The following is a 16,559-nucleotide window of genomic DNA, read 5'->3' as shown; positions in this document are numbered from 1 at the left end:
GCAGCCCACAGACCACGGCTCTGTACGACACAGTATCTCCTTCTTGTGGCTCTGAGATCAGCCACAGCTTTCAAAACAAGTGATGCCATAAATGAACTGAGCTGTATTTATTCCTGTAGGTTCCTTAAAACCTCTCCCTGTTGTTCATCTTCTATACCCGCTTTTATGCTTGAGTGCTGTTTGGGCTTTGTATCCGTCCATTTTGTGCCACTGGCCACATTGTGTGGCTCCTGGAAAACACTTGGAATTTGAGGCTAGGCAGATATTTCAGTAGAAATTGAGGATTGTCAGCCTAGCTGAAAACCTAAAAGTTCTGTGAGTGTGGTGTGCAAGCTAAAAAAACATTATTGATTAACTCTATTATTTGGTGGACTCTTGAAACCAAATACTGAACAGCTTATCTTCCAAACCAAAGTCCTCCTTCCCCAGGCTCTGCTGGATGTTTTTGGGAGCAGGGCAAGGACTAGCAACAAATTGCTGCTCCCTAGGGCAGGGCAGGAGCCTGTCTCACTGCAGTAATTGACTCCAAAAGGGGAGTAATGACAAAGGGCTGCAAGGAATGAGGGGAGAGGGGAGCCTTGAGCTCAGCTTCTCAATAAAACATCTCTTGGTGCTGTAAGTACAACCCTGGGAGTCAGAGCCTCCCCAGGACTGCTCACCTCCTGCTTCCTCTGGAGTTCCATTGCTTTCTCATAAATAGTTCCCTTTTTTGTTTCTTAGTGACTGGATAGAAATAGAAAGCACTCCCAGGTGTGGGGAGCACACTGCACACCATCTATCTCCCTGGTGCTGTCTGGGGTGCTCCTCTGTCTCACTCGACATCCCACACCTTCCTGAAATCCACGCACCTCACCCAGCTGCTCCAGGGAGATTCAACTGGTATTTTGCAACACTTAAAACCACCCTCAGCCTTGTTTCCTGTCCATAAGTGGCTAAAAGCTGTCCCTGACAAGGACCAAAAGAGACTGTCTCCCAGGATGCTGTAAGTTATGGACACTCAGGCTGAAGGGTGAGAATTCTACAAGCTCTGGATAATGGCCACTGTGGAAAACATGTAAATATCCCTCTCCCTGCTCCTGCTGACATTCCAGTTTGGGTGAATTGCAGCACTGTTTCCCCATGTAATGCTCCACATTGACAGCTCAGAGACTTTTACTCTGATTGCAGTAGCAATTAATTCCTTATCTGATTTCCCTTGGACCTCCAGGCAGTGTGGTGCCTGGACAGAGCTCTGACTTGCCCTGCAAGGATGCTGACAGGATCAAGGAGAGCATGTTTGCATCGAGTAATGCTCCTGCAAGGAATGTTCCTTCTTCTACAGCTACCTTCTTTCATGCAAACCCATCTTCTTTCCATACACCACCTGGAAGGACCCTGTCAAGCCCAGCCTGTTTTTCTTTCCCATGTTGCCTCCTGCACACAAGTATTGGCAGTTGCTCATGTCACCCACAGCTGGGTGTTTACTGCTGAGATTTGTGCAACAGCTTCTGGAATGTTCACGCTGAGCCCCAGCCCGTGAGGTGTTAGGGAGGCCAAGTGACCACAGAAGCCAAGCTTGATGTTTGCTGAGCTAAAGGGCACTCCCAGCCTCGGCGAGCCGTGTTGATGTGGGAAAATGAAATGAAACTTTGCAGAAGGAGGAGTGTTCCATGCTCAGAGCCCCCATCTCCTGGGCAGGAGCACCCACTGCCAGCCCTGTGTGTCAGGTGTGGTGGGCATGGACTTCGTGGGCACAGCTTCACCTGAGCAGCACTAGCAATAAATTGCCCGGGTAGAGCATGGCACCAAAGGTAGCTTGTAACAAGCTGAGAGTAATTTGTAAATAATCCCCGCGCACTTCTTAGAACAAGTTGTGGCAAGTCTATTTGGAACTGGAATGTGCCCAGCCTTGTCTCAGCTATTGTCTCTGCGTTTTTCTGGCTCGTTTCCCTCGCGCTGTATCAAGGTTAATTCCACTGTCCGGGCCGGTCTACTCCTGCCGCTCGCTTTGCCTCCCACAACCCCCTCCCCGCCCGGCTTCCCTCCCTGGCAGGGGGCTGGGAGGGCAGAGCACACCCGTGGGTGCCGCTGCTCGGATAAGCCCGGGGGGACTCTGCCCTCCTGCCGCAGTGCAGCGTTTCACAACCGGCCCGGCCGTGCCAGACGCGCTTCCCCCGCGGCGCGCACGGAGCATCCCCGGCGGAGCCAGGCAGGGACCGCTGGAGCGAAACCAGGTACCGGCGGAGCCAGCACAGGTACCACCGGCGGCATCCCCGTGCCTCGCCCCGCTCTCCCTGTCCCCGCTGTCCGCTCGCACCCCGCTGCCGTTGCAGGGCCGCCCCGCACTCCGGGACCACCGGCAGCAACGCGGGGGGAGCGGCGGCCCCCCGGCCTCGCCCGTTCCGCTTCCGTCATGTGAGCGGAAAAAGGAAGCGGGTGAAGCGGCGGCGACCCCGGTGGGCGGTGGGGCCGCGGGGGTGGAGGGTCGTGCCGGGGGCGGGGGGTCTTGCCGGGGGCAGCGGCACAGGCACCGGCACCGCTCTCAGCCGCGGGCACGGCTGTGGCACCAGCGCCGTGGGCGCTCGGGGTGGGTGTCACATCCCCCTCACTGGGTACCGCCCCGTGCGGCGCTGCGGGCAGGGACCCCGCGCTCGCCCCGCTGCGACAGCGCCCGGTTCCCCCGTGCCGTCCCTGCGCTCACTCGTGTTCGCTCCCCCTGCGCCCTGTCAAACTTTTCTAACTTCATTAGTGAAGGTTCCAGAGAGGCGCGGCAGAACTGGGGCCAAACTACAGCGTTTCCCCGTGCTGGGATGGGGGGACGTGCAGGTGGAGAGTGGGAGCGTGTTTGGGGCATGTGGGAAGTGTCGGGGTCTGTGTGCGGGAGGGACAGAGCCGGGCGTTGCTGTGTCTCCCGCACTGACCCGGGTGTGTTGCTGTGTCTCCCGCACTGACCCGGGTGTGTTGCTGTGTCTCCCACACTGACCCGGGTGTGTTGCTGTGTCTCCCGCACTGACCCGGGTGTCCTGCTGTGTCTCCCGCACTGCCCCGGGTGTCCTGCTGTCTCCCGCACTGACCCGGGTGTCCTGCTGTGTCTCCCGCACTGACCCGGGTGTGTTGCTGTGTCTCCCGCACTGAGCCGGGTGTGTTGCTGTGTCTCCCGCACTGAGCCGGGTGTGTTGCTGTGTCTCCCGCACTGACCCAGGTGTCCTGCTGTGTCTCCCGCACTGCCCCGGGTGTGTTGCTGTGTCTCCCGCACTGCCCCGGGTGTGTTGCTGTGTCTCCCGCACTGACCCGGGTGTGTTGCTGTGTCTCCCGCACTGACCCGGGTGTGTTGCTGTGTCTCCCGCACTGCCCCGGGTGTGTTGCTGTGTCTCCCGCACTGAGCCGGGTGTTGCTGTGTCTCCCACAGCCCTGAGCAGCCATGGAGAGGATGCAGCAGGTCGTTGGGAGGGCGAGAGCCGCCTTCAACTCGGGCCGGAGCCGCTCACTGGAGTTCAGGATCCAGCAGCTGACGGCCCTGGAGCGGATGGTGCAGGAGAAGGAGAAGGATATCCTGGCAGCCCTCCATGCGGATCTGCATAAGGTCTGAGTCGGGGAGTTTCTCCCATCAGCTCTGCACAGACAGCTGTCAGCCCCCAAGGGAAAGTGGAAAGACCAAGGGTTGCCTTTGCTGTGCCAGGTGGCTTTTGCTCTTGTTCCCCATGGCCCTGGCTCCCACTGTGGGCTGCCAGTGTCTGCTGTCACCATTTTCAAGGAGGGGTAGTCTAGGGCAGGACTGCACAGACAGGTTCTGTCTGTAAGGTTTTGGTTTCTGTGTCACGCTCCCAGACTGAATGTCTTCTGCCAGGGATCCTTTGGGGCAGCACTGCCAGTGTCAGAGACCGAGCCAGAAGAATTTACCTTTTTTCTCCATGGTGGATGTGGGAGGTGGGTGCCTTTGCCATCCCCTCCCCAAGCTCCCTGTCATTGCAGGGTGGGCCCAATGCGTACAGCCACGAGATCCTGGGCGTGCTGGCAGAGCTGGCACTGATGAAGGAGAAGCTGCCATCCTGGGCAGCCCCTCAGCACGTGAAGAAGAACCTGATGACGATGCGGGACGAGGCCTACATTGGCTACGAGCCACTGGGAGTGGTGCTGGTCATCGGGGCCTGGAACTACCCCTTTGTCCTGGTCATGCAGCCTCTGATCGGGGCCATCGCAGCAGGTGGGGCGCGTGGCTTTGGGGCTGTGGGTGGGTGCCAGGGCAGAGGAGTTTGGGGGCTCAGGGGCTGTGCTGTGTCTGGGTTGTAGGCAATGCTGTGGTGGTGAAGCCGTCGGAGGTGAGCGAGAACACGGCTCAGCTGGTGGCTGAGCTCCTCCCACAGTACCTGGACCGGGTGAGTGTGACTGTTGTGATCTGTCCTGCTTCCAGAGGGCTCCTGCAGGTTCAAGTCAAAGCAGTGACTCGCTCTTTTTAAAGGAGCATAAGCAGGAGGCACAGGAAGAGTTTAATACTGTTAAAGTACAAAGGTATATTGACATATTCTTCCTGTGTTTGCATAACCTGATGTGCTTACATTACATAATGCTGCTACAACATGATAGTCTGACAGTCATGACCACATGAAGAGGTGTGTATGTACTTCCCCTGGCCACAGCTGCTCTTTTGGAGCTGTGCTGGGGATGCCCCTAGGTGAGCACAGCTTTGTTGGAATGCTGGCTGTGCCTGACACTTCCTGAGAACGGGGCACCCTGTGATCCATGGCAGCACATCCAGGGCTTTCATGTCCTGCTGAACCACACTCGTAGTAGGATGTGTTGTTTCTCCTCCACTTGCCTGAGTGTTCTGACATCCATTGCACTGTGTCACTGAGATATTATTGCTTTGACAGCTGTGCAGTTTCCTCCAGAGAATTAATGCACTCTCTAGGTGGGAGGCAATAGCAGAGGAAGGAGACAGTCCGTGGGAGAGCCTGACGATGCTTTATGCTGTAATTCTTACTGTGCAGGAGCCTGACTCAGCCCTGGCTTTAACCTCAATTTCTTTTAGTCCATGTGGCACAAAGTGGGAAGTGAAACTTCATTTCAGAGGCAGGAGCAGAGCATGTCTCTGTTATCACTGTCTTTTAGCCAGATTCTAAGGTATCTGACAAATAATCCTACACTCTGCCACGTGCAGAGCTGCTGCCTTGATATATGTGCTTTAAATCAAGGTAACTGTAAGGCTTTTGTTTGCCCTGCAGGAGCTGTACCCCGTGGTCACTGGAGGGGTTCCTGAGACCACAGAGCTGCTGACACAGAGGTTTGATCACATCCTCTACACTGGCAACACTGCAGTGGGCAAAATCGTGATGGCAGCAGCTGCCAAACACCTGACACCCGTCACCCTGGAGCTGGGTGGGAAGAGCCCCTGCTACATCGACAAGGACTGTGACCTGGCCGTCGCCTGCAGGTCAGGCCATTGCACCTTGAGTGGGACAGGGACCCCGTGAGGCAGGAGAACATCCCCAGCTCAGGTGCTGTCAGCTGGGCTGTGGGATGTGGAAGGGACTGACTGTGGAGAAACCATCTCCCTTTTCCTGCAGGCGGATAACGTGGGGGAAGTACATGAACTGTGGGCAAACCTGCATCGCCCCAGACTACATCCTCTGTGACCCATCCATCCAGGACAAGGTGGTGGAGAACATCAAGGCAACTCTGCAGGTGAGGAGGGAGTCCCTTGTGCCGTGGGAGTTGTGTCCAGTGTGAGTTGTGCAGGTCTGAGTTCCTGGAGCTGTGGCTGCTGGAAGGTGTGCTGAGCACTTTGTTTCTGCTGTGCCCTTTGTCAGGAATTCTATGGGGAGGACATCAAGTCATCTCCAGATTATGAAAGGATCGTCAACAAGCGTCACTTCAAGAGGGTCCTGGGCCTGCTGGAAGGGCAGAAGATCGCTCACGGAGGAGAGGCTGATGAGGCCTCCTGCTTCATAGGTGCTTCTGGCTGCCGTTGGGGAGGGGAGGTGTCAGCAGGTGCCCTTTGGGATCTGTGTGTCTGTGGCTTGCTCAGGTCACGTTGCACACAGGCAGTGCAGGGAGGTCCTGTGATGGACCATGGTCTGCTGTCCTGCTCATGCTGTTCTCCCGCTCTCTTGTTTGCTGCAGCACCGACCATCCTCACAGACGTTTCCCCGGAGTCAAAGGTGATGGAGGAGGAAATCTTTGGACCTGTCCTTCCCATTGTGACTGTAAAGAGTGTAGAGGAAGCCATTGAGTTCATCAACCGTCGGGAAAAGCCCCTTGCCCTGTATGTCTTCTCCAACAACAAGCAGGTGGGTCTGGACTGTGTGAGAGAAAGTGAACACAATGGCTTATTGTCTTGTAGTTCCCTTCCCAGTATCCTCACATACATGGTCTGATCTCTTCTGGAGCTTTGTATTCTTTTGTTTATTTTGTTTTCTTTTTCTAGTTAATCAAAAGAGTAATCTCGCAAACCTCCAGTGGGGGCGTGACTGGAAATGATGTCATTATGCATTTCTTCCTCTCAACCCTGCCCTTTGGTGGTGTGGGTAAGTTACTGCAACTTTCTGAGCATTAGAAATTGCTGCAGGGTGTGACCCAGGGAATAAATCGTATCCCTGTGCCTGTTGCAGCCCAAGGGCCTCTGTGAGGCAGATCTTGATAATCGTAATCCATTCCGGGAGTGCATTAGGACAGGGGCCAGAAAAGGGAAAACCTTTGGGTGTAGTTTTGGAAAGATCAAAGCATTTCGTACAGACTGATGTGAAAGGTGCATTAAAAACATTAGCTGTAATCAGAATGATTAGCAGTAATTGCAGGTGCAAGGGGTGGGAATTCAGCTGGGAGGGAATTGGAACAGGTTATGGATTAGCCCATGGAAGCTTTGCAGAAGAAGGTTTGGGGATGTCAGTGCCCCCGGGCTGGCAGTGAACCACTGTGAACAGCACATGCTGCCCTGGAGTGGGAACACAAAGGGGTACCCTGCACAGCATCTCAGGAAACCCTTCTCACAGCACCTGTCAGATCCCAGAGCCCTGGCACGGTGCTTTGAGAGGGACCTAAATCCAGGGAAGAGCTGGAAATACCTCAGAGGCCCAGGGATCCCAACAAAATACTGGAGAGTGTGTAGTGAAAATGAGATGGGAAAGAAGGGTGGAGTCCAGATGGACACTCAGAGACTAAGAAGTGCTGTGGGGAGGAAGGGTCAGTTGCCCTTAAGTGGCTAAAGGTTTGAGTGGCTGAACCCATGGGTGACCTGCCTGGGTTGTGTCCCTCAGGTCACAGTGGGATGGGCGCCTACCACGGCAAGCACAGCTTCGAGACCTTCTCCCACCGCCGCGCCTGCCTGATCAAGGACCTGAAGATGGAGAGTACCAACAAAATGCGGTACCCACCTGTCAGCCAGAAGAAGGTGGATTGGACCAAGTTCATCATCTTGAGGCGGTTTAACCGGGGCCGAATTGGACTGGCCATCCTGGCCCTGCTGGGGGTTGTGGCAGCGGTGATGATGAAGGTGAGTTTTGGGTCTCTGCTCTCTATGTGGGTGCACATGCAATTCACCTCATCTGCGAGTTCACTCATGGCAGTTGCAGCCCTTTCTTAAAGTCTGACCTCTTTTTCTGTCTTGAGACTTATGATATCTGTCCCACCTCAAATTACCAAGATCCTCTCACTCGTGCAAGTGGTCTGTAGAACAGGAATGTCCTCAGAGATCTCCCAGGCTGCTGTATTACTTGTTGCACTGCTCTGGTAGGTGACATCTGTGGGATACTCCCTCCAGAGGCAGAGGTTGGTAGTTTTGGACAGGTTAGGAGTGGTTTCAACTCCAGGGTTTCCTTCAGCAGGGTTTGAGCTGCTTCCCAGCCCTGGCAGCTGCACTTTGTGCCATGGCACCTGGGAAGGGAAGCTGTGTCCCAAAGCCTGGGTCTGCAGTGATCTCTTGTTCCTCATCCAATTGCAGCCCCTGTCTGACCTCAGCTCAGTTATTCCCATTGCCTCCCTTATTTCCAGCTGGGTAGTGCAGAAGGGTGGGATGTCCTCCCCTCGCTGCAGGAGGCAGAGGCCTGCTGGTGCTGGCTGGAGGCCTCAAGATGCCTCCTGAGGTGGAGGAGGAAGATCTAGATCTCCAAGTATGGTCACTGTTGGTTCTCTGTGTCTGACAAACCAGGTACTATGTGTGCCTTCACTGGCTGCTCCTCACAAGGCTCAGCTGTGCATCCCTGGGTTTTAGTGAACTTAAGGGAGCAGCCCAAGGGGACAGGAGGTGGCAGTCTGTGTTGTTACTGCTGTGAGGGGATGCACAGGAGCCCAGCAAGCCAGGAAAATAACCTACCCACATATTCCAGGAGATGTAAAAGCCAAGAACTGGCTCAGGCTGAGAGGCATCAGCCAGGGAGGCAGGTCCTGTCTAGGTGAATGAGGGGGGAAACTCACAGCATCTTGAAATCATTTGGGTTTCTCAGAACCACCAGTCTGTGCTGAAGAGAAAAGCCCTCTTGGTTGTGCTGGCTGTGCAGAGGCTGGGCAGGCCCAGCGGGTGGTAAGGAGGAGCAGGTTTCAGAGCACTGCTGTGGCTGGCACAGTGAGGTAGGAGCCTTTTTCTTCTCCTGTGTGTAGACCTAGTTTGAGATTGGGGAAAGCTTTGTAGAGTAGTGAATGTGGGGCTTGGAGAAAGTTTTCCGTAGAGCCAGAGCACAAGGCTTTCCCTGGCAGTGCATGGAGCTCGTATGGCATCCAAGATAACCATCCAGTGCATGCTGAGGGGCAGGAACAGGGGAGCTGCACCCTGGGGAAGCCACCGAGGGAAGAGGCTGTGCTTCAGGTGTTCTAGAAAGGGAATTGGTTTTGTCTCACAAATCCTTCACAGGACCTTGGTGTTGTTTTGCTTTCACAGGTGGTTTACTGATGAAGAGAGGAGAAGGCACGTGTGCAAGTTGTACTCTGGGTGCTTGCTTTGTGTCTGTTTCCTTAAGCTGGGAAGTCATTATTTTCTTTTGTTCTGGGTGATTTCAGTGAGCTGTCGAGCACACAGAGTAGCCTTAGAGAGGCACTAACCACGAGAAGGCTCAGACTCCTCTTTACTAAAAAGCCATGCTGGAACAGAACGATCTGAGGGGACAAGCTCTCCGAAGGAGGACTGCAGAGCAAGAAATTCCAGTCCCTCTCTCCGTCCCAGTGCTGCTTCCAGGGGCACACCAAACCATTGCCTTCCTTCAGTGACCGACAGGAGCCTCAGTTTCAGCAGTCCTTGGTTTGGCAGTGTTTTCCCTACAGATTTTGGGATGGCCTGTCTCCTGTTGTGCTCTGAACACCCTCCCTCTTGGTGACAAGTCTGAGACAGGCCGTGCTGGCTGATGCATTTGACCAAGAGTGATGGTTGTGAATAAACCCAGAGAGGTTCCCCCTTGCCATTTAATTGAGGTGAAATATTCATGGATCTCTGCAAACTGGAATCATCCACAGACGGTCAGGGGATGCAGACTGGTGCCTTTTTTGGGGGGCTTTGTGTTTCATCATATGGCTGTAACAATTATTTCACAGTTGGAAAATTACAAAGGTGATACCTGCACTGCCTGTATTGTGCCAATGAGTGTCTTACGCATGTGCAAAACAACTTTCAGGCCTGTTTAGAGAAGTGGGAATTACAAAGTACCTCATGGGTTAGCTCAGCTCCATGCAGTCACTCCCTTATTCCCAGTGGGGTGGGAAGACAATCAGAAGAGTGAAAGGGCGAAAACTTGTAGGTTGAGTTAAAGATAGTGAAGTGAAAGCTGGGCATGCAGGCAAATTAAAGCAAATTAAGGAATCTGTTCATTAATTCCCCTTGTCAGGCAGGTGTTCAGCCATTCCCAGCAAGCCAGGGCATCATCACACCTGATGGTGACTTGGGAAGACAAATGCCATCATTCCCAATGTCACAAATCCAAAAAAGTACCATCCTACTATGAAGAGACTTAGTGACTATAATGAAAATTAACTCCACCCCAGCCAAAGCCAATGCAAAGCTGTTCCTGGTCAGACTTCTCAAAGGGAAAACAATTACTGAAAGAGTGTGTGTTCCTTCGTGTTTGAACCTCTGGGGCTTCTGGAATCTTGCAATGAGGGATAATGTGGGACTTGTTCTAGCTTGGGGGAAGAATGCTGAAGGAATGGAAGGTGAAAGAGCCTTAGAAATATTAATGTTAAAATAAGGCAAATTAAAACAATTACTACTAAATACAATTAATATAGAGTAGAAAATTATATTTACTGTGCAATAAGTAGGATTTCTTCATGTCTGGTGAAAATCCATGTGCTAAGCCTTTTTGATGATATATTTTGCAAGTACTAAATAAACACTGAGAATTTAAGTAATAGACTGAGTGTGGTAAGTCCTTGGAGTCTGGAGGAATCTTGCTCATCCTCTGCCACTCCCAGCTCTGGCCATGGCTTGGCCAAATGTCACACATGTGTTGTGAGATGCCTCTGCTTGGGTGCAGGAGGACATGTTCCTGTGACAATGACCTCCCTGCTCGTGGGGAAGGGTCCCCAGAGCTCTGGCAGGCACTGAGATGTGCCTGAAGCCAGGCAGGGCATGGGGTGAGCTGGGACTGAGGACTGGCAGGTAGCTGGACTGCTTCTCATGCACAAAGCCATCCCTGATTGCCTCCCAGCTGCAGGCACTGCTTGGTTGGGGTTTGTTCGGATCCTGTGTCTGTGTGTTGGCTCCCAACAGCAGCTGTGGCACGTGGAAGGCGCTTCCTCAGCCTCGTGCGCACAACATGGCCAAAGCCACGTGGTCTCTCTTGCAATGCCTGAGCTACTGCTCCAGCTGGATGTGGAGATCCAGGGCTTGTGTGTTCACAGCAGAGGATATAGCTGGGTAAAGGGCATGGTGTATCCAGCAAGAGTCCTGAGCCAAGGCCAGCGCGTGGGAGGAGGGACCGCCCCAGCCATGGCAGGGGAAGGGCTTGCACCTGCTTGCAATCACTGCATGACACTGGTGGAGAGAGGAGCTCCTCTGCAGGTAACTCTCTTTTTTCCTTCATTTTTTAATGAGTTAATTGCTTTCTTGAACGGGACCAGGGGTGTGTCAGGCAGCTGTGGCAGCAGGCTGGGAAGGGCAGATTTTAATGGTTATAGGGGAACCTCACCTCTGGTTTGGTTGTGCAGGGATGCAGATCTCTGGTCCTGGCTAAAACATTAAATGCTGCTCCTGGGAAGGAGGTGAAACCCCTGCAATTTTTTGTCATTGTTTCTTCAAAGCCATGAGAGGGTCTTGGAGTTATTTATGGGGAAGTTGGCTGCAGACTGACTCTGGGCACACAGCTCTGCTTCAGCCAGATGCCCACCCAGGCCACGGTCATCTCCATGTTTTAGCTCTTTGGGAGCATTCCTGTGAGCAGAGGGTGGAGTGGACAGTGGGTTTGAGGGTGTCCCAAGCTGAGAGAAAGCACCCACAGACTGCTGTGAGAGGTGCCGTGTCAGACCCTACACTGGTAGGACAGGGCTCGGAGCGTGTGAGCCCTGAGCAGGGATCTTGGGGCAGGAGCTCCTCTCCAAGGAGGTGAACATCTCCCAGCCGTGCCCTGGGTGGGACATCTCATGGCAGTGGCCCCACATTAAATGTTCCCTCTCAGGGCTAAGCAGCCCTCGATTGCTCTGCACTGAGCTGGGTGTTGCTGTGTCTCCTGCACTGAGCTGGGTGTTGCTGTGTCTCCCACACTGAGCCGGGTGTTGCTGTGTCTCCCACACTGAGCCGGGTGTTGCTGTGTCTCCCACTCTGAGCCGGGTGTTGCTGTGTCTCCCACAGCCCTGAGCAGCCATGGAGAGGATGCAGCAGGTCGTTGGGAGGGCGAGAGCCGCCTTCAACTCGGGCCGGAGCCGCTCGCTGGAGTTCAGGATCCAGCAGCTGAAGGCCCTGGAGCGGATGGTGCAGGAGAAGGAGAAGGATATCCTGGCAGCCCTCCATGCGGATCTGCACAAGGTCTGGGTTGGCAGGGGGGCTCTCCCTTCTGCTGTGCGTGTACAGGGGGCAGCCCCAAGGAAAGCAGGAATGCCCTTGCTGTGACAGATTTTTTGTCATGTCCCCCACCATGGATCTGGATGACTTTGCTCTGACTCTTCAGGCTGCCACAGTGGATGTAGGAGGTGGGTGCCTTTGCCATCCCCTCCCCAAGCTCCCTGTCATTGCAGGGTGGGCCCAATGCGTACAGCCAGGAGATCCTGGGTGTGCTGACAGAGCTGGCCCTGGTCATAGAGGAGCTGCCATCCTGGGCAGCCCCTCAGCATGTGAAGAAGGACCTGCTGACAATGCGGGATGAGATCTTCATCAACCCTGAGCCACTGGGAGTGGTGCTGGTCATCGGGGCCTGGAACTACCCTTTTATCCTGGTCATTATGCCTCTGATCGGGGCCATCGCAGCAGGTGGGGCGTGTGGCTTTGAGGCTGTGGGTGGGTGCCAGGGCAGAGGAGTGTGGGGGCTCAGGGGCTGTGCTGTGTCTGGGTTGTAGGCAATGCTGTGGTGGTGAAGCCGTCGGAGGTGAGCGAGAACACGGCTCAGCTGGTGGCTGAGCTCCTCCCCCAGTACCTGGACCGGGTGAGTGAGGCTTCATGATGGCCCTAAGGTTTCTCTGTGCCAAGGGAATGTGCTGGGTTGGGGTCACCCTGATATCCTTGTCCTGCAGGAGCTGTACCCTGTGGTCACTGGAGGGGTTCCTGAGACAACAGAGCTGCTGACACAGAGGTTTGATCACATCCTCTACACTGGCAACTCTGCAGTGGGCAAAATCGTGATGACAGCAGCTGCCAAACACCTGACACCCGTCACCCTGGAGCTGGGTGGGAAGAGCCCCTGCTACATCGACAAGGATTGTGACCTGGCCGTCGCCTGCAGGTCAGGCCATTGAAGCCCTGATAGGGCTTCAACAATGGGGCAGGGACCCTGTGGGGTAGGAGGACATCTCTGGACCGTTGTCCCCAGATCACAGATGTCATTCAGGTGCTGTCAGCTGGGCTGTGGAATGTGGAAGGGACTGACTGTGGAGAAACCATCTCCCTTTCCCTGCAGGCGGATAACATGGGGGAAGTACATGAACTGTGGGCAAACCTGCATCGCCCCAGACTACATCCTCTGTGACCCATCCATCCAGGACAAGGTGGTGGAGAACATCAAGGCAACTCTGCAGGTGAGGAGGGAGTCCCTTGTGCCATGGGAGTTGTGTCCAGGTCTGAGTTCCTGGAGCTGTGGCTGCTGGAAGGTGTGCTGAGCACTTTGTTTCTGCTGTGCCCTTTGTCAGGAATTCTATGGGGAGGACATCAAGTCATCTCCAGATTATGAAAGGATCGTCAACAAGCGTCACTTCAAGAGGGTCCTGAGCCTGCTGGAAGGGCAGAAGATCGCTCACGGAGGAGAGGCTGATGAGGCCTCCTGCTTCATAGGTGCTTCTGGCTGCCGTTGGGGAGGGGAGGTGTCAGCAGGTGCCCTTTGGGATCTGTGTGTCTGTGGCTTGCTCAGGTCACGTTGCACACAGGCAGTGCAGGGAGGTCCTGTGATGGACCAGGTCTACTGTCCTGCTCATGCTGTTCTCCCACTCCCTTGTTTGCTGCAGCACCGACCATCCTCACAGACGTTTCCCCGGAGTCAAAGGTGATGGAGGAGGAAATCTTTGGACCTGTCCTTCCCATTGTGACTGTAAAGAGTGTAGAGGAAGCCATTGAGTTCATCAACCGTCGGGAAAAGCCCCTTGCCCTGTATGTCTTCTCCAACAACAAGCAGGTGGGTCTGGGCAGTGGTGTCTCTGTGCAGTTGGATCCTGAACTTGGCTGGTCCCAGACACTGCTTCCTTCAGGATCCATGTCAGTTCCTTTTCTGTGTGACCCACATTGTTTGTCTTACGTGGTCTGTGAGTCTCCCCAGAGCTGCTGGAAGCTCCCAGTCTCCTGCTGAAGGGCTCTGGGTTTGCACATCTCCCCCCACCCTTTGGCTTGCTGCCCACGCAGGTGGGTGCTGCTTCCTGGCACGTCTCCTGCCCCCGCTCCAGGCTCTGTTATGCCAGTTCAGGAATTCAGGTCAGGGCTTTGCTCTGGCACAACAGCCCCAGCTGGTTTGGGTGGGAGGGCTCAGGAGCACCTCAGGTTCCGGGTGGATGCACCTCTGCCTTTGACCTGTCCCACTGAGATGGAGCCTTTCAGGTTGTGGCTGTTCCAGCTGAGCAGATCTTGTGCTTAAGTGATGTAAACTGGCCTCTCCTATGGAATGAGGCACAGCCTGTGCCCTGCACAAAGTGGGATGGAAGTACCACCTTTAACTCTCCCTGCTCTGGAACATGGTGTTGTGTCCCATCTTGATTTCCCCTTTCTCTGTGCCATCTCCCATTCTGGGCAGGTGATCAGACGGGTGATAGCAGAGACCTCCAGTGGTGGCATGACAGGCAATGATGTCATCATGCACTCCGTGGTTCCGACTCTGCCTTTTGGTGGCGTGGGTGAGTCCTTGCACCTGGATTCAGTCTCCCAGCATCAGCCTCTGACCCAGGTTCTGTTGTGCCCCTTTGGCAATCCAAAAACTTCCAGCTGCATTTTCCCATTAATGTTATTTTCTGTGCTTTTTTCCTGTTATTATTTTCTGTTTGTAAAAAGGTTTATTAGTGTTTTGGTTTTTAGGCCTCCAAGTGAGAGAGGAAAACCCTCTGGCACTTATGTGAGCTCTAGTTCTGTGCTGAGGCATGGGATGAAATTGCCTATGGCCAAGTGGCTGGTTGAGTTTCCACCATCACTGTCAGAGTCATTTACCAGAGACAACCTGGCTGTGGGCAGAGGGCTGAGGTCTGGGGTGTCACTGATGTCAGAATGCTGAATGTCCTTCTTGTGTCCCACTCCTTGAAATCATGGGCCCAGTTCCCCCTGTCACTGACCCCTCTGAAAATTTTGTGGGAGAAGCGGGATGGCCCTGGGGGGTACAGAACTGGTGCCATTAACCTTTCAAGGGTGGGTGCACACAGCCAGCCTGAGCAGCAGTCCAAGGCAGTGAGCAGGTCCTCACTTATTTCTGGGCAGTTAATACAGCTGCTCTTTGCTTCTCTGCCCTGAAGAAATAGAGCAGTTGCTTCAGCTGTGAGAAGCAGCATGACCAGGCTTTCTCTGTGTCCAGGAGGCTGCCAAACAGAATATAAGAAACACAGGAGTCCCTGTGCATGATGTGACCTGCCTGGGTTGTGCCCCTCAGGTCACAGTGGAATGGGTGCCTACCGTGGCAAGTACACCTTCAAGACCTTCTCCCACCACCGTGCCTGCTTGATCAAGGACCTGAAGATGGAGGCTATGAACAAACTGCGCTACCCACCTGTGAGCCAGAAGAAGGTGGATTTGGCCAAGCTCTTCCTCCTGAAGCACTGTCAGAAATGCCGAGTGGGGCAGTTCATTTCGGCCCTGCTGGGGGCTGTGAAAGCAATGGTGGGAAAGGTGAGCTCTGGGTCTCTGCTGTCTGTGTGAATGTGTGCTCCCAGCTCTGTCCCCTGAGCCCCATCTGCTCTCAGCTTCCATCACCATGTTCCCTCGGGCTCTGTTCCCTCCCTGAGGGTCTCATTCCCTTTTTTTGTGCCTTTCCAGATATTATCCCCGCAATGAGAGGGGTGATAGGCAGCCAGCAGCTTCCTGGCCCCAGAACCCGCCACTCACTCCGGGCAGTCCTAGTGCTGAACTTTGCTGCAATTTTGATTCTTCCAAGGCAGCCAACACTGAAGAGGTAGAAGACAACAAAAAGTAGCTAAAGCAGAGACACCCCAAGCTGAAGGCTCCAATTCCTGCTGAAACAGGAATTGATCAAGACCTAGGCCATGGGTCATGCCTGAGCAGTGGGTGGCAGATGGAAGGAAACAGCATCCACCCTTCTTTGTAAACAGGAGCTTATGTAAAAACTCTTGGGAATGGGGGAGTGTTTATCACAAGGGTATCTGAACAAAGCCACTTGTTGCTGATCTTGTTATCTCCATCATGCCTGCCTGATCCACATAGGAAGCTGGCTCATTACAGCAATAAGCCTAACAAATTGTGGATCTCCCTGCAGGGGACAGTCCAGGCTGCTTGTCCCTGGAGCACAAAGAAGGAGCCTCAAAGAAACTGCAGCATCCCGTCCTTTACGGGATTCACATCCGAGTGGGTGATGCTCATTGCGGAGGAACCGTCTTTAGCCATCCAAGGTGTGCAAAGGCCACCTGAGATGACAGTAAAGGCTCTCTGACCTCAGTTAGTAGTGCAGCCAGGCTGTCCCAAGGACTCAAGGAGTGCCATTGCACTGTTGCTGCGCTGCTTTTGGGGCTGCTGGGGCAAAGACGGGGCATTGCCGTGACCTGAGTGTCAGGTCTGGGACATCTTTGGCCAGAGTGGCAGAGCAGCCAACCACCTCATTTGTAACTGAATTTCAGGTTTTCATTGGGTTTTGGGTAGTCTTTTACCTCCAAACTTGTCACTGAGAGCTGACCTTGACCTTTGCTGAAGAAAATCTTTGTTTTACTGCAAAGGCCACCTGGAGGAGGGCAAGACCCAAATGTGCAGCCCCTCCCCCCAGCATCAGACCCCAGCCCCGCCCTCTGCCTCCATACAAAGGAGCCAGCAGAGACTCAAG

The 16,559-nt window shown here is 54.2% G+C and overlaps 2 protein-coding genes across 8 annotated transcripts; both read left to right on the top strand.

Annotated features, from left to right (window-relative positions):
- The first annotated feature begins 1,765 nt into the window (after positions 1-1,765).
- LOC139681627 (aldehyde dehydrogenase family 3 member A2-like) lies at positions 1,766-10,310 on the top strand. Of its 7 annotated transcripts, none has more exons than XM_071575139.1 (12): positions 1,766-1,790; positions 3,389-3,562; positions 3,952-4,183; positions 4,270-4,355; positions 5,202-5,410; positions 5,544-5,661; positions 5,787-5,928; positions 6,100-6,266; positions 6,404-6,503; positions 7,233-7,468; positions 8,418-8,541; positions 8,849-10,310. In XM_071575139.1, exons 2-11 carry the CDS (start codon positions 3,401-3,403, stop codon positions 8,496-8,498), a joined length of 1,533 nt encoding a protein of 510 aa, XP_071431240.1. In that variant the 5' UTR covers positions 1,766-1,790; positions 3,389-3,400; the 3' UTR covers positions 8,499-8,541; positions 8,849-10,310. The 7 variants fall into 7 exon arrangements, with proteins under 7 accessions (XP_071431240.1, XP_071431239.1, XP_071431235.1 ...); XM_071575138.1 differs by lacking the exon at positions 1,766-1,790 and adding an exon at positions 1,938-2,213; XM_071575134.1 differs by lacking the exon at positions 1,766-1,790 and adding an exon at positions 1,938-2,234.
- A 541-nt stretch (positions 10,311-10,851) lies between these two features.
- Positions 10,852-15,913, top strand: LOC139681628 (aldehyde dehydrogenase family 3 member A2-like). Its single transcript, XM_071575142.1, has 11 exons — positions 10,852-10,960; positions 11,747-11,920; positions 12,130-12,361; positions 12,448-12,533; positions 12,622-12,830; positions 13,005-13,122; positions 13,234-13,375; positions 13,546-13,712; positions 14,322-14,421; positions 15,162-15,397; positions 15,545-15,913. Exons 2-11 carry the CDS (start codon positions 11,759-11,761, stop codon positions 15,560-15,562), a joined length of 1,470 nt encoding a protein of 489 aa, XP_071431243.1. The 5' UTR covers positions 10,852-10,960; positions 11,747-11,758; the 3' UTR covers positions 15,563-15,913.
- Positions 15,914-16,559: the final 646 nt, after the last annotated feature.

This window comes from Pithys albifrons, chromosome 21 (assembly GCF_047495875.1).
Source record: "Pithys albifrons albifrons isolate INPA30051 chromosome 21, PitAlb_v1, whole genome shotgun sequence".
Classification (NCBI taxonomy): domain Eukaryota; kingdom Metazoa; phylum Chordata; class Aves; order Passeriformes; family Thamnophilidae; genus Pithys; species Pithys albifrons.
Note: the sequence above shows the minus strand (reverse complement) of the source record. Positions and strands in the feature narration are given on the sequence as shown.